The 13,482-nt window shown below is 37.9% G+C and overlaps 1 protein-coding gene across 6 annotated transcripts in view; it reads left to right on the forward strand.

Moving 5' to 3' along the window:
* The window catches only part of LOC106876726 (casein kinase I), a 231,937-nt gene that overhangs the window by 86,942 nt on the left and 131,513 nt on the right, over window positions 1-13,482 (forward strand). For all 6 annotated transcript variants that reach the window (XM_089347086.1, XM_089347088.1, XM_089347087.1 and 3 more), the window contains exon 3: window positions 10,255-10,324. In XM_089347086.1, the coding sequence (XP_089203212.1) occupies window positions 10,255-10,324 (70 nt within the window). The remainder of the gene's footprint in view (window positions 1-10,254; window positions 10,325-13,482) is intronic.

Raw genomic sequence — 13,482 nt, forward strand, 5'->3', positions numbered from 1 at the left:
AAAACCAGATTTAAATACTTATTCATTGAATCCATAAATGCTTATATGTAATCATAAATTATAAAATTTTCTTACTAGTTTGTAATATCCTCAGCTGTCTGATGAATGGTTATGTGAAATTCTGAATAACAGTTTGTGAACTCTCTCTCTCTTTGTGTATGTATATATATATATATATATATATATATATATATATATATAAACTGATAACTTAGCCACTACCTTACCCCAAAACTAGTGATGATTTTTGTCAAAACACTATAACGCTGGATAGGATGTTATTGTATTTGATTTTGTTCCTCCTAGTTCTGATCTTGATTTTAGCCTTTTGTGAGTAGTCAACATAATTATCAATAAAATACAAGGGGCAATTTGAGTGTTTCCCTTCTTATTCCAATATTGACTCTCTAACATTGTGGAAAATTTTGTACAGCAAGAAGTAGGTTGAAATTTTGTTGAGGTTTCAATCATTAGGTGAAACTATTTTACTCAACTTCTCATGCTCTTGGGAGAAAAAATGCCTGATTGTCAACTATCCGATATTTTTCCCCCTCTAAAATATCAGACCTTGGTGTTTAGTGTTGGAAAAGATGCTTTGCAGTATTTTTTTTTTTTTTTTTTTTGACACTTTACATTCTGTGTTAGAATCCTGCTATAGTCAAGTTTTGTCTTTCGATTGATGATATCACCTAAGCCTTCCTCTCAAAATTGCTGGCCTTTGTGCCTAAATTAGAAACAATTATTTAGAATCTTCTTCTTTTCAAAACTTATGTGACTTCGTCACAGGCATGATTGTATGGTTAAGAAGTTTGCTTCCCAACCATCATCATCGTTTAACGTCCGCTTTTCATGCTAGCATGGGTTGGACGATTTGACTGAGGACTGGTGCAACCGGATGGCTACACCAGGCTCCAATCTAATTTGGCAGAGTTTCTACAGCTGGATGCCCTTCCTAACGCCAACCACTCAGAGAGTGTAGTGGGTGCTTTTACGTGTCACCCGCACGAAAACGGCCACGCTCGAAATGGTGTCTTTTATGTGCTACCCGCACAAGAGCCAGTCCAGGGGTACTGGCAACGATCTCGCTCGAAAACCCTACAAGGCCAGTCAGGTGGTACTGGCAACGGTCACGCTCAGGATGGTACATCTTATGTGCCACCCGCACAAGAGCCAGTCCAGGGGCACTGGCAACGATCTCATTTGGCTTGCCGGGTCTTCTCACGCACAGCACATTTCCAAAGGTCTCGGTCAGTAGTCATCGCCTCAGTGAGGCCCAATGTTCGAAGGTCTTGCCTCACCACCTCAGCCCAGGTCTTCCTGGGCCTACCTCTTCCACGGGTTCCCTCAACTGTTAGGGAGTGGCACGTTTTCACGCAGCTATCCTCATTCATTCTCACCACATGTCCAAACCAGCGCAATCGTCTCTCTTGCACACCACTACTAACACTTCTTATGTTCAGCTTCTCTCTCAAGATACTTACACTCTGACGGATATGCACATTTACATTACACATCCAGCGGAGCATACTGGCTTCATTCCTTGCGAGCTTACTTATGTCCTCAGCAGTCACAGCCCATGTTTCACTGCCATGTAGCATGGCTGTTCGTACACATGCGTCATACAGTCTGCCTTTTACCCTGAGTGAGAGTCACTTTGTCGCCAGCAGGGGTAAGAGCTCTCTAAACTTGGCCCAGGCTATTCTTATTCTAGCGGTTACACTTTCAGCGCACCCACCCCCACTACTAACTTGATCACCCAGATAGCGGAAGCTATCAACTACCTCTAGTTTTTCTCCCTGGAATGAGATAGAAGTTGTTTCCTGTTTGTTTACAGTCTTTATTGCACCTGAACATCTGCCACATACAAAAACTAACTTTGTAGTTAATCTGCCTTTGATATTGCTGCACCTCTTATGTGTCCATAGCTTGCACCGGGTACATCTTATAGAGTTACTACCTACTCCTTTACTGCATACTGAGCAGGGCCATCTACCTGAAGGGGTTTGTGTTTTATCTACCTTCCTACTTATTAGGATTTTGGTTTTTGCTAGGTTGACTCTAAAGCCCTTCGATTCTAGTCCTTGCTTCCACACCTTAAACTTCTCCTCTAGTTCTGATAGTGACTGCGCAATTAGTGCAAGGTCATCAGCATAGAGGAACTCCCAGGGGCAACCTGTCTTGAATTCCTCTGTGATCGTCTGGAGGACTATGATAAATAGGAGGGGGCTGAGGACGGAATCTTGGTGGACCCCTACCTCTACCCGGAATTCATTACTGTACTCATTTCCAACCTTCACCTTACTGACAGCATCTCTGTACATGGCTCGCACAGCTCTCACTAACCATTCTTCTATCCCAAGTTTCCTCATTGACCACCAGATAAGGGATCGGGGGACCCTGTCAAAGGCTTTCTCCATGTCAACGAAGGCCAGGTACAGAGGTTTATCCTTGGCTAGATATTTCTCCTGCAGCTGTCTCACTAGAAATATGGCATCAGTGGTGCTTTTACCTGACACGAACCCAAATTGCATCTCATCTAAATTGATTTGCTCCCTAATTAGTTGGGCTATGACCCTCTCCGTAACTTTGTCCCACTGCATTACACCTTGGACATGTGTCTTCTACTATAGCTCTGAACCGACCAATACCTTGCGAGTGGATTTGGTAGACAAAAACTGAAAGAGGTTCCTAGTATGCGTGTGTCTATATATGTATGCATGCATGACACTTCTTGTATGGTAGTTGTAAATGAGTGTCACTATCATGTGCACAACTTCATTCATTTCTAGTAATCTGCCAAATCATATTACAATTGACGTTTTATATTTTGGAAGTTGAAGAAAAACTAGTGCCTAATTTAAAGTTGTGACCCAACAAACATTTTAAATATGAATCTAGTATTTTGTTATTGGAATTAAAACTATGCAGAAAAATGGATTATGCAATTTGCTTTCCATAGTGTAAATTAACCTTTTATGCTTATATCACCAAATTTCTTTTGATAATTAAAAAAATGATATCTTCAGGATTTAAAGATAAGCTTTTTATTTTTGTTAATTCATTAGAAAGGCTTCACTAAAAATATTATTGTAAAATTAAATAAGTTTGTGGTTGCTGTGGATTTGTGAAATAAGTGGAGTAGTTTTTGTTTTTTTTTATGATACATTTATTATACATTCTATTATACTTTCATGATAACAGCTATTCAATTATTTGTTTTGTTTTATCAGCACTGAAGGATCCTCTGGCATTAATCCAAAACAAATCTTTATTGTTACACCTTAAATAGTTGATTAAGTAGTTCACATTAGAATCTTGACTCATGCATTGCATTCTGTCATTGAATAAAGAAATTAATCTGTTAATCTAATTTTAAAATGTGAACTAGCTTCACCATGCCTTGTGTTAAGTAACCATCTAAAAAAAAAATGTGTAAAATGTGAATTCTAATTTTAAGAAAAGTGATATAAAAATATTCTCAATTTCTCGATAAAAATTTTTTAAAAACTGTTTTGTTTACCTTTTGCAAATGTGCATTTCATTAAGGTTATATGATAGTTTTATTTTTAGTACTGAAGTATTATGATATTAATTTCAAAGAGAAACTATTGTAATTGATATTTCTTAATTGTTTTCACTAAAGGTGCATCATTTGTCAGACACTGATCTTATATAGCTTATCTGGAAAATCAGTCAGTTTGTTGCAATTGTAAATAATTCAAATATTTGATTGTTGAGGTTAGGAAAACCATATGAAGCATCTTCTCCAATTTCATATTGCTTGTTTTTACATCCATTTTTTCCATACTGTCACACATCTGATTCCTCTTCTACCCTGTTTACTCTCATCCTCATTTGTACTTTTCTTATTGTGCACAGACATTAAACATCTAACAGACCATACTTATCATTTCTTTGCACACTTGCATCCTTTGCCTTCACTGCTGTGTTTTTGTAACCATGCAACATCACACTTTTTATTCTATTATCATACAATCTGTCCTTCAATGAGAGAGGTAATCACGTTTTTCTTTATGTTAGCAGGGATAATAACTATCTCCTAACTATTTCCATTTTGTTCTCATTCTGGTTGTTTTCAGACATTCTCCTCCACTGCTAATTTGGTCTCCTGCATGACAAGAATTTTTTTAGGGTACTCTCTGAGCATTTGAAAGAATTTATTTGCCCACTACTCCTTTGCATCTACTACTTATGAAGTCCTTTATATACAGAGTGTTTGGGCTAAATTTGACAGTTTGCATAAAAGATAAAGAAAACATAATATCTGATCCAAAAATAAAAGTATTTTAAAAAATAAAATATACCAACTAGCTGGGAAATAATAGTTTACTCAAAGTTGCTGCCTGCAGCTTCCACCATGATCTCAAGACAGCTCCTGAATCTAACACATGTGTTCCTCAGTGTGGCCCTGGGAAGATCTTAGCACCTCGTTGATCTTGATCACCAGCTGGCCTTGGTGTTGCAATTGCACCCCACATGTAGTAATCCATGGATTACGACTGAGGAAATTAGGAGGCCACACATACGGCCTTCCAGCAGCAACCTTCTCCAACCAGAGATTGACCACAGTCTCCAGCAATATCACTTGGCCATCTGCATTGAGGTTAAGTCCCTGTTCAAAGATATAGGGTTGAATTCTGATGTGCAGACATAATTAGAATGCTTGCTGTGTCCCATCCTGTTGGCCATACCTTTATAGTCTCAATTGTAGCTGTCCATGTCACATCTTACACCTTTACAGTGTTCACAGAGCAATGAGCAGTAGTCATGATGTCATTTTGATACCTGGCATGAATCAGCATGATACAGGTAACTCTTTTCCAATAGCTTTCAGTCCTTCAAGTCAGCTAACTTTTTCTCAACTACAACCTTAATCTTTATGTTCTCCCTCACTGTTGACTGCTCACCAGTATATCAAGTTGTTCCCGAAAAAAGGAGAAATTAGAAAAAAAAAGAAAATCATTTAGTCCAAACACCCTTTACATCTATATATTGTTGCCTCTTTAAATGTTTAACACTGTGGCATAGTACAGTTGTGTGTGTGTGTGTGTGTGTGTGTAATGGATCTAAGTGCAGCTATACACCAACATGCGCGTGTGCACACACACACACACACACACACACACACACAGTAGTATTAGCATTCTAACATTTGCCATGTTTGAGACTTTAGTGAGGTAAAATTTTCTATGGCTAGATGCCCCTTTCAGTGCCAATCTTGAATTATTTCTAAGGTAATTCCCTGTCTACCATCTATCAAACAACCAATAGCCCAGACTTGCTTTCACAGAGGACTACAAACAAGTGATACCATTTGTACAAGTAGTGAACCGTTTGTTTACAATCAGTGAGCATATTAAGACAAGTCAATGAGCCTAGATATGCTTTTGCAGTGGACTGCTAACAAATGGCTCCATTTGCATAATCATTCAGGGTTTTGTTTACGATTAGCACAAACGAGAAGGTATGGGAAAACATGCACTGTCATTTGCATGCATAAGTATGGGAATGAAATTTGCTTAAGGGGTGCAAATCCAGGTCCAACCCAGGATGTCCAAAGCGTTTTCATTCCCCCCAAGATTTTTAGGGAGTGCAGTTGCATGTCTGCACTCCCTGTTCCTGAGTGTGTTTGTATACATGAACATATACATATACAACAAGCTTCTGCCACTTTCACTTGCAAAGTATTGGTTAACCCATGCTAGAGCAGAACTTACCAACTAACAGTATTCTTGTAGTGCAATTGAACCCTTAACTGCATGGTTCCAAAGTGCCCACGTCAAAATTCCAAGTTTGTACTACCCCGTTAGCCTATCATGCCAACCTCTTTTGGACTCCTTCCACTCTCGACATCTTCCATATACTCTAATCATTTCTTCATATACAGTTTTCATTCATTGTAAAACTAAATAACCTAGGTCTGTCTGACTGTATATGTATGGGATATATATTTTGCCATACTCTATTTTAACAGCTCTTATATCTGCTACCATTCTCAGTGCCTTCTCATTCACCATCATACCCCCACTCACTATAGCCACCCTCATGTATCTCTACATTCCCATTCTAAGTGTTCCTACCTACACTTTGCATGTCTACTTTCCAGTCTATTCTCTTACCTAACCTCCTCTCCATACTGATATTTCCCATGAACTGCATGTTTACCTTTGTTCATCATTCACTATATTCACCTCTACCCCCATCTCAAACCATCTGTAACTTTCCTTTCACATTCTTATGAAATTAGCACCACCCCATCCACTCTCCATATCTTCCCTTATACTAACCTTCTTGTACCTTGAGAGTTTACTTTGACACCCAATCACTACCATCTTTATCTTCCTAGCTACTCATACTTACCTTATATAATGTGTTGGGTAGCCATGTATCTCCTCTCTATGTAGCAAGACACGTGTACTTGTTCCTCTGTCATACTTTAGACTCTCAACACCTCAAATCTCTCCCCTCCCACTTAGTTGAGGTGGCTTTTACTTGTTCTTTTCCTGTCTTGCAAGTTGCTGGTGATCTCACTAGCACCACTGTTACAAAAAAAGCTCCCAATACACATTGTTAAGTGGCTGGTATTAGGAAGGGCATCCAGCCACACAAACCATGTGAAAGCTGACATGGGAGTTCATTGCAGTTCTGTGGTTTGCCAGATGCCGTCAAATTGTCCAACCCATGCTAGCACAGAAAATAGATATTTAATGAAGATAACAATCTCACACACACACAAACCTTATCTCTTATTACTTTCTCTCCATGACATCTATGTCCCCTTTTTATCATATCTCCTCTTGTCAATGCTACAGTTTGTTCTGAGGATGAAAGCCAGAGAAAAAAGCAGTAAAATGAGTTGCCTCAACAACTATTGTCTTTATGTGCATTTGCATGCACACACACACACAGCTATGTCTGTCTGTCTGTCTATACAGAAAAACAGATGGGGGTAGTCAGCAAAAGAAGACAGAGTGACTTGGTCAGACTATGACAATGTGGGGAATTGGACATTAAAATAATGACTTTATTTTAAAAGTTATCTGTACAGGTTTTCTATAGAAACTAGAGCAAGCACTGGAAGTTACTACATTTCATATACAAATACATCTATGTAAACAATGTGATCGAAGATAGAAAAATAGGTAATGGGTGTATTTGCATATTTCAAGAGTTCTTGCTCCTTTTTGAGCAACACATCCAAGCCATTAGTCACCCCTGGACACATTACTTAAATAGCCACCTAACAATGGTATATACCAATTTTACACATTAAACACATTCCTGGCAACTGGTACATGCATACTAATTGCTTGTAGGGACACCATATTTTGTTATGTGACCATAATATACTATAAAGTATATTGAAAGCTTTATAAACCAATACTTTGTCCTACCTGTGTTAGTAGTGCTATTCAGTCATGTGTTTGCAGTGTTATTCACTCACTTTTTTTAAAGTTATCTCTATAGATTTCCCATAGAAATTAGAGCCAAAACTGTAAGTTATGGTATTTCAAATACGAATATGTCTCTGTAAACAGTGCATTTGAAGATAGAAAAATAGGTAATGGGTGTATATGCATATTTCAGGAATTCTTGTTCCTTCTTTAGCACCTCATCCAACCTGTTTATCATCCATGAACACATTACTTAAATAGCCTCCAAATATAGCAGTGTTACACAATTGGATATACAAATTTTACATATTAAACACAGGTGGGACACAGTATTGACTTATAATAACCTTTAATATATGTGGTAGAATATTATGGTTGCATTACAAAATATGGTGTCCCTACCAGTTATTTATATTAAATAATGATGACAAAAATGTTAAAATAAATGAATGAATGCACATATTTGGTTGGTGGGGTGACCTAGCACACAAACATTTAACTGACCACTTTTTCATGACTAGCAGGTATCGTTTAGTGCTTTAATATTTGGTTGCAGTCTCAGCTCACGTACAATTTGTCTTTCGTGCAAATTAACACTGCACATTCAAGAGATCATATTAAACCTAATTTTTAACATTCTTATTTTCTATTACACTGCTTTCTTGCATTGCCTGCATTCAATACTAATTTCTCGCTGCTACCTAGTATCATACTATTTATGTATTTTTTTTTTTTTCAATGTGAAAATCTCAGTTACCAATCTTTTATGCTATCCTGCTGTACTGAGGTGATAAAAATTCTGTACTCAGAGCTTATTGTTTTCTAATTAAGACCATTGTGGTGTCATCATCATCATCGTTTAACGTCTGCTTTCCATGCTGGCAAGGGTTGGATGGTTGACTGAGGACTGGCAAGCCAGAAGGTTGCACCAGGCTTGACCATGCTCAAATGGTGCTTTTTACATGCCACCAGCATTGGCATCATCCATGCTCGAATGGTTCTTTTTATGTGCCAGGCAGCACTGGAATTGGCCATGACTATGATTTCACTTGACTCAACAGGTTTTCTCAAGCACAGCGTATAGCCCAACGATTGAAGGGTACTTTTAAACGGGCCGGTTATGCGGCTCTGGTTTCGGCCATGGCTGCAGTCTCGCTTGGTATGCAGGTCTTCTCACGCACAGCATATCTCCAAAGGTCTCTGTTGCTTCTCATTGCTTCAGTGAGGCCCAACATCCGAAGGCTGTGCTTCACCACCTCATCCCATGCCTCCTTGGGTCTACTTCTTCCACGGATTCCCTCCATTGTTAGGGTGTGACACTTCTTCACACAACTGCTCTCATTCATACGCAACAGTGCAGTTATCTCTCTTGCACACCACATCTGATGCTTCTTATGTCCAACTTTTCTCTCAGGATGCTTACACTCTGTCATGTATGCACATTGACATTGCACATCCAGCAGAACATACTAGCTTCTTTTCTTTGAAGCCTACACTTCCTCAGAAGTCGCAGCCCATGTTTCACTGCCGTATAGCAAGGCTGTTTGCACACATGCATCATACAGTCTACCTTTTACTCTGAGTGAGAGGCCTACTTCTACCTGGAATTCTTCATTATACTTGTTGCCAACCCTCACCTTACTGACAGCATCCCTGTACATGGCTTGTACAGCTCTTACCAACTACTCATCTCTCCCTAGTTTCTGCATTGACCGCCAAGTAAGGGATCGAGGGACCATGTCAAAGCCAAGTACAGAGGTTTGTCTTTGGCTAGGAATTTCTCCTGCAGCTGTCTTACCAGAAATATAGCATCAGTGGTGCTTTTCTCTGGCATAAACTCAAACTGCATCTCATCTAAATCAACTCTCTCTCTAATTAGTTGGATTATGACCCTCTCCGTGACTTTCATCACCTGATCCAACAATTTGATACCTCTGTAATTATTCCTATCTAATGTGTCACCTTTGACTATGGTGCTGCTACACCAGTCATTGGCTATGACTCCTTCATGTATCACCTGGTTGACTATACAGGTGACTAGACTACAGCCTACACTGCCAGATATTTTAAGCATCTCTGTAGTGATTCCTGATGGGCTGAGGGCTTTCCCTGTCTTCATACCCTTAATTGCTTTATCTACCAAGGTACTATCAGTTTGAATAGCTGGGCCTTCTGTTGGGTCGACATTTGGCAACTCTTTTTCTCCTATTCATTCTCTTCATTTAGTAACCTTTCATAGTGGTGTCTCCAAGTCTCTCTTTTTGCAGCATCATTGAATGCAAATGAGCCATCATCCATGCAGACACATTTCTCTCCTGTAACATCATGATTATCTCTCACACACTGTCTTACAATATAGAACATTTCAAGTGTCTGGTCTTCACAATGCAGAACGTTGGGCAAATCTTTTCTTATCTGCTTCCCTTCTGGTTAAGTATATCTGTCTCCTAGCTTCCCTTCTGGTGATCTGATACTGTTCCCTGCTACCACTGCACTTCCAGTCCTTTCATGCCTGTTTCTTTTGCCTAATAGCCCTGTCAACTACATTGTTCCACCACCATGTTACTTTAGGTTGAGAGGACACTTTGCACCAGCCACACATCTGGTCAGCCCTCAACAGGTTGTCCGATTGAAACCTCCAGTTGTCCTCCACATTATGTGACGCTATTTTTTCAATGTGTAGGATATTAATGCATTTTTTACTTACAGCTAACTTCAAGTCTTGTTCCGTACCTACATCTAATACACTATTTTATCCTTTTGTAATTTGGAAGAATTCAATTACATTTTGATAAATTATAAAGATCTGTTGCTTTAAAACTTTCTTTTTTCTTTTTAGGAACCAATGAAATCCAGAGCTCCACAATTACATTTGGAATATAGGTTTTACAAACAGCTTGGTCAAGCAGGTAAATGCTTAAAACTTTTTCCTTAATTTCATTTGTTCAGTGATCCAGATATGTTATATGGATATCATCATCATCACCATCAATATCATATATCTGTTTTCCATGCTGGTATGGGTTGGATGATTTAACTGAAAACTGGTATGCTGGGGAGCTGTACCAGGTTCCAGTCTGATTTGGCATGGTTTCTTTGACTGAATGCCCTTCCCAATTCTAATCACTCCAAGAATGTAGTGGGTGCTTTTTACATGCTACTAACACAGGTGCCAGTTACGCAACACAGCACAACCACGACTATGGTCTCACTTGGCTTGACAGGTCCTCTCAAGCATGGTATATCACCAAAGGTCTTGGTCACTTGTCACTGCCTCTGAAGCCTGACATTCGAATGGTGCCTTTTATTTGTCACTGGCACAGGTGTCAGTTATGCAACACTGGCATTGGCCATGACGAAAATTACAGATAACAGATTATAAATATTTTGGTCTATTTTTTAAGTAATATGATGTCCATTATTATCCTTCCTATTGTCCACTGTCTAGACCAAATATTGCAAGATAGTGGTGTCTGTTCATTTTCATAGTTGCGCAGTGGGGGCACTTGAAATTTGATCTGCATGGGTAAATGGTAAGAAACAAGAATATGTGAGATGGTTGGAATATAGTTTGCATTAAACAATGTGGAAAACAACTACAAATGTAAGTTAAAATATGCTCAACACAAAGTAAGAGGAAGCAAACAAACAAAAGTATTGACCTAGGAGGTATGCTGTTTGACATAACTATCAGTACCATTATCATCACATCATCATTGTTCTTTTTCTTGCCTTTCTGTGGCTATGTTACTGTTAATATGCCTGCAGAAAAACTCTCTTTCAGCTAGTTCTGCTGGTTAATCTAGAATATGCTGCAGGTTTTCTTTGCCTACCATTACTCATGTTATCATTTCTCAGAAGTTACCTTACATTTATTCACTTATATCTGAATCTATATCATTATTCTGTTCTGCTTTCAATTCTTTGAAGTGTTGTGGTTATATGACAGTTTTCCCATTTCTTTATATGGTTCTTTGCATTTTTATTGATCTCTGCAAGGTCTTTAGAGCTGCAGGAGTTGGGTAGTGTGGGCAGACAAGGTAGTGCTCCATATTATGGTCTCCTTCTTCACATTCAGAATTAGTTGGGCTGACAAAAACAACTTTTAATTGTCCTGTTCTTCTCATATGGTTGAGTGTTTTCCACTGAATCCAGAAGGGATGTTTTCAGTAGTAGGGGGATTCCTGTGTCAGTTGGAGTATAGTTTCTTTCTGAGAGGTTGTTAGGAGGTAGGCATAGTATTCATTGTGTTAAAAATATGTATCTATATCGCAATTACTTGTCTATTTCATTTTCATTCTTTTTATTACATATGCTGCTATTTCTATTGCTACACAACATATTTTTTTGTTTATCATTCTTATAATGTCTTTAATGTGAAGCTTATCTCTTTTACAGATTCCCTATCAATTTGATTGGGATGGGTCTGAGATTGTAACACCATTCCAAACATACTTCATTGTTGTTGTCTTTATTGTTGCTGTCTTTATTGTTGTTGCCTTCATTGTTGTTGTCTCAGATGTCACCATCTTGTTTGCTTTAGGAATATGTAGAGCTATATCATCTGATGTGTCCTTTAAGTTGACTTTGTTATTTTGTGAATGTTACCCATCCTTCAGAGTGTTTTAATGAAGCTGGACAGTACCAACTTGATTATATTTCTCACAACTGAAGATGTTTGACTGCAAATAGCATTAAATCCAAGGTTTTCAAGAAACTTAAAATGATCTGGTCTTAGAGAAAGTTTACAACTATCAGTTCACTGGATTCTATGTTACATTTTCAGAATGTAACTTTCGATGTTGCTACAGGCACCAATCTGGTTTTTAGTAAGTTGCAAAAGATATGGTATTTGAATAAAATTTAGGTTAACCCTTTAGCATTTAAACCAGCCATATCCGACCCAAAGATTGTACCTATTTTATGCTCAGACCAGCCAGATCTGGCTTTTCACACCTATCATACTATGTTATAAAAATAAACAATCACAGCATTAAAATCTTGACACTATGAGATAATGCATGATTAATTCAAAACAATGTGAACAAATAAGCAATACATTTGACAGAGTAGTCTGAATGCTAAAGGGTTCAATTCTCCTCTTCTTCAGAAGGAGCTGAATGCTGTCTGAAGACATGTAACTAGATTGACCATTCCTAGTTCATCTTATTAATTTGTGTGTAATATGTACTCATATATAATGTACATCACTGATTTTGGGTTTTACTGCATACTGACTTTCCCAAAAAGAACTGCTTAGTCAGATTTATTGTCATTACTATCCAAAACACACTGAAAAATTTCCTGGATGCAAAAATAAAACCCATAAACCAAATTCGAAAGTGACCATTTAACATAATTGATAAACAGAAGTCTTGCTGTTGACTTCAGTAAGAAAGGATATAAGGGACATAATGCTGAATGTAAACACTTTCATTACTGAATTCTTCCATTTAAATGCTTTCATTAAATTCATGAGACTATGATGGAGTGAAACAAACATTTATGGATTGATACTAGTGAACACTATTAAAAATGCATTATTCACATAATAGTTTCAGGAGTCAGTCAGTGCTACGTAATATTTGCTGACGTAATACTGGTCCATTTCTGTTCATGAATTGCATTCACCACAAAACTGAAGTGTGGACCTTTTTTGTAATATTATATTTACTTGTATCCAAGGATAGCTGTAAGCAAGCTATCAATAGCTTTAAGCTATCTATTAGCTTTTGTTCTAATTGCCATACAGGTGACAAGTCTCTTCATGCATGATTTATATGCCCAAGTAGAGAAAGAGATCTTTCTCCAGTTTCACATAAGGAGAAACAGTTTAGCATATTTTATTTTGTAATAACATAAAACTTAAAAACCAATCTTCTGATTTCATCTTTTGTTGTTAGTGTTTATAGTTTTGTTTCTAGTTACCTTTTTCTCTCAGAAATGCAATGAATTTAATTTCCAACACTTCTGCTGATGAATCTGTGTTTACTGGTGAAAGCTTTAATCAGATATGAATGATATAAGGTATCATCTCAAAATCAAATTCTCCGTAAGTGGTATTTAT

This window comes from Octopus bimaculoides, chromosome 2 (assembly GCF_046866305.1).
Source record: "Octopus bimaculoides isolate indiv1 chromosome 2, ASM4686630v1, whole genome shotgun sequence".
In the NCBI taxonomy this organism is placed as follows: Eukaryota; Metazoa; Mollusca; class Cephalopoda; order Octopoda; family Octopodidae; genus Octopus; species Octopus bimaculoides.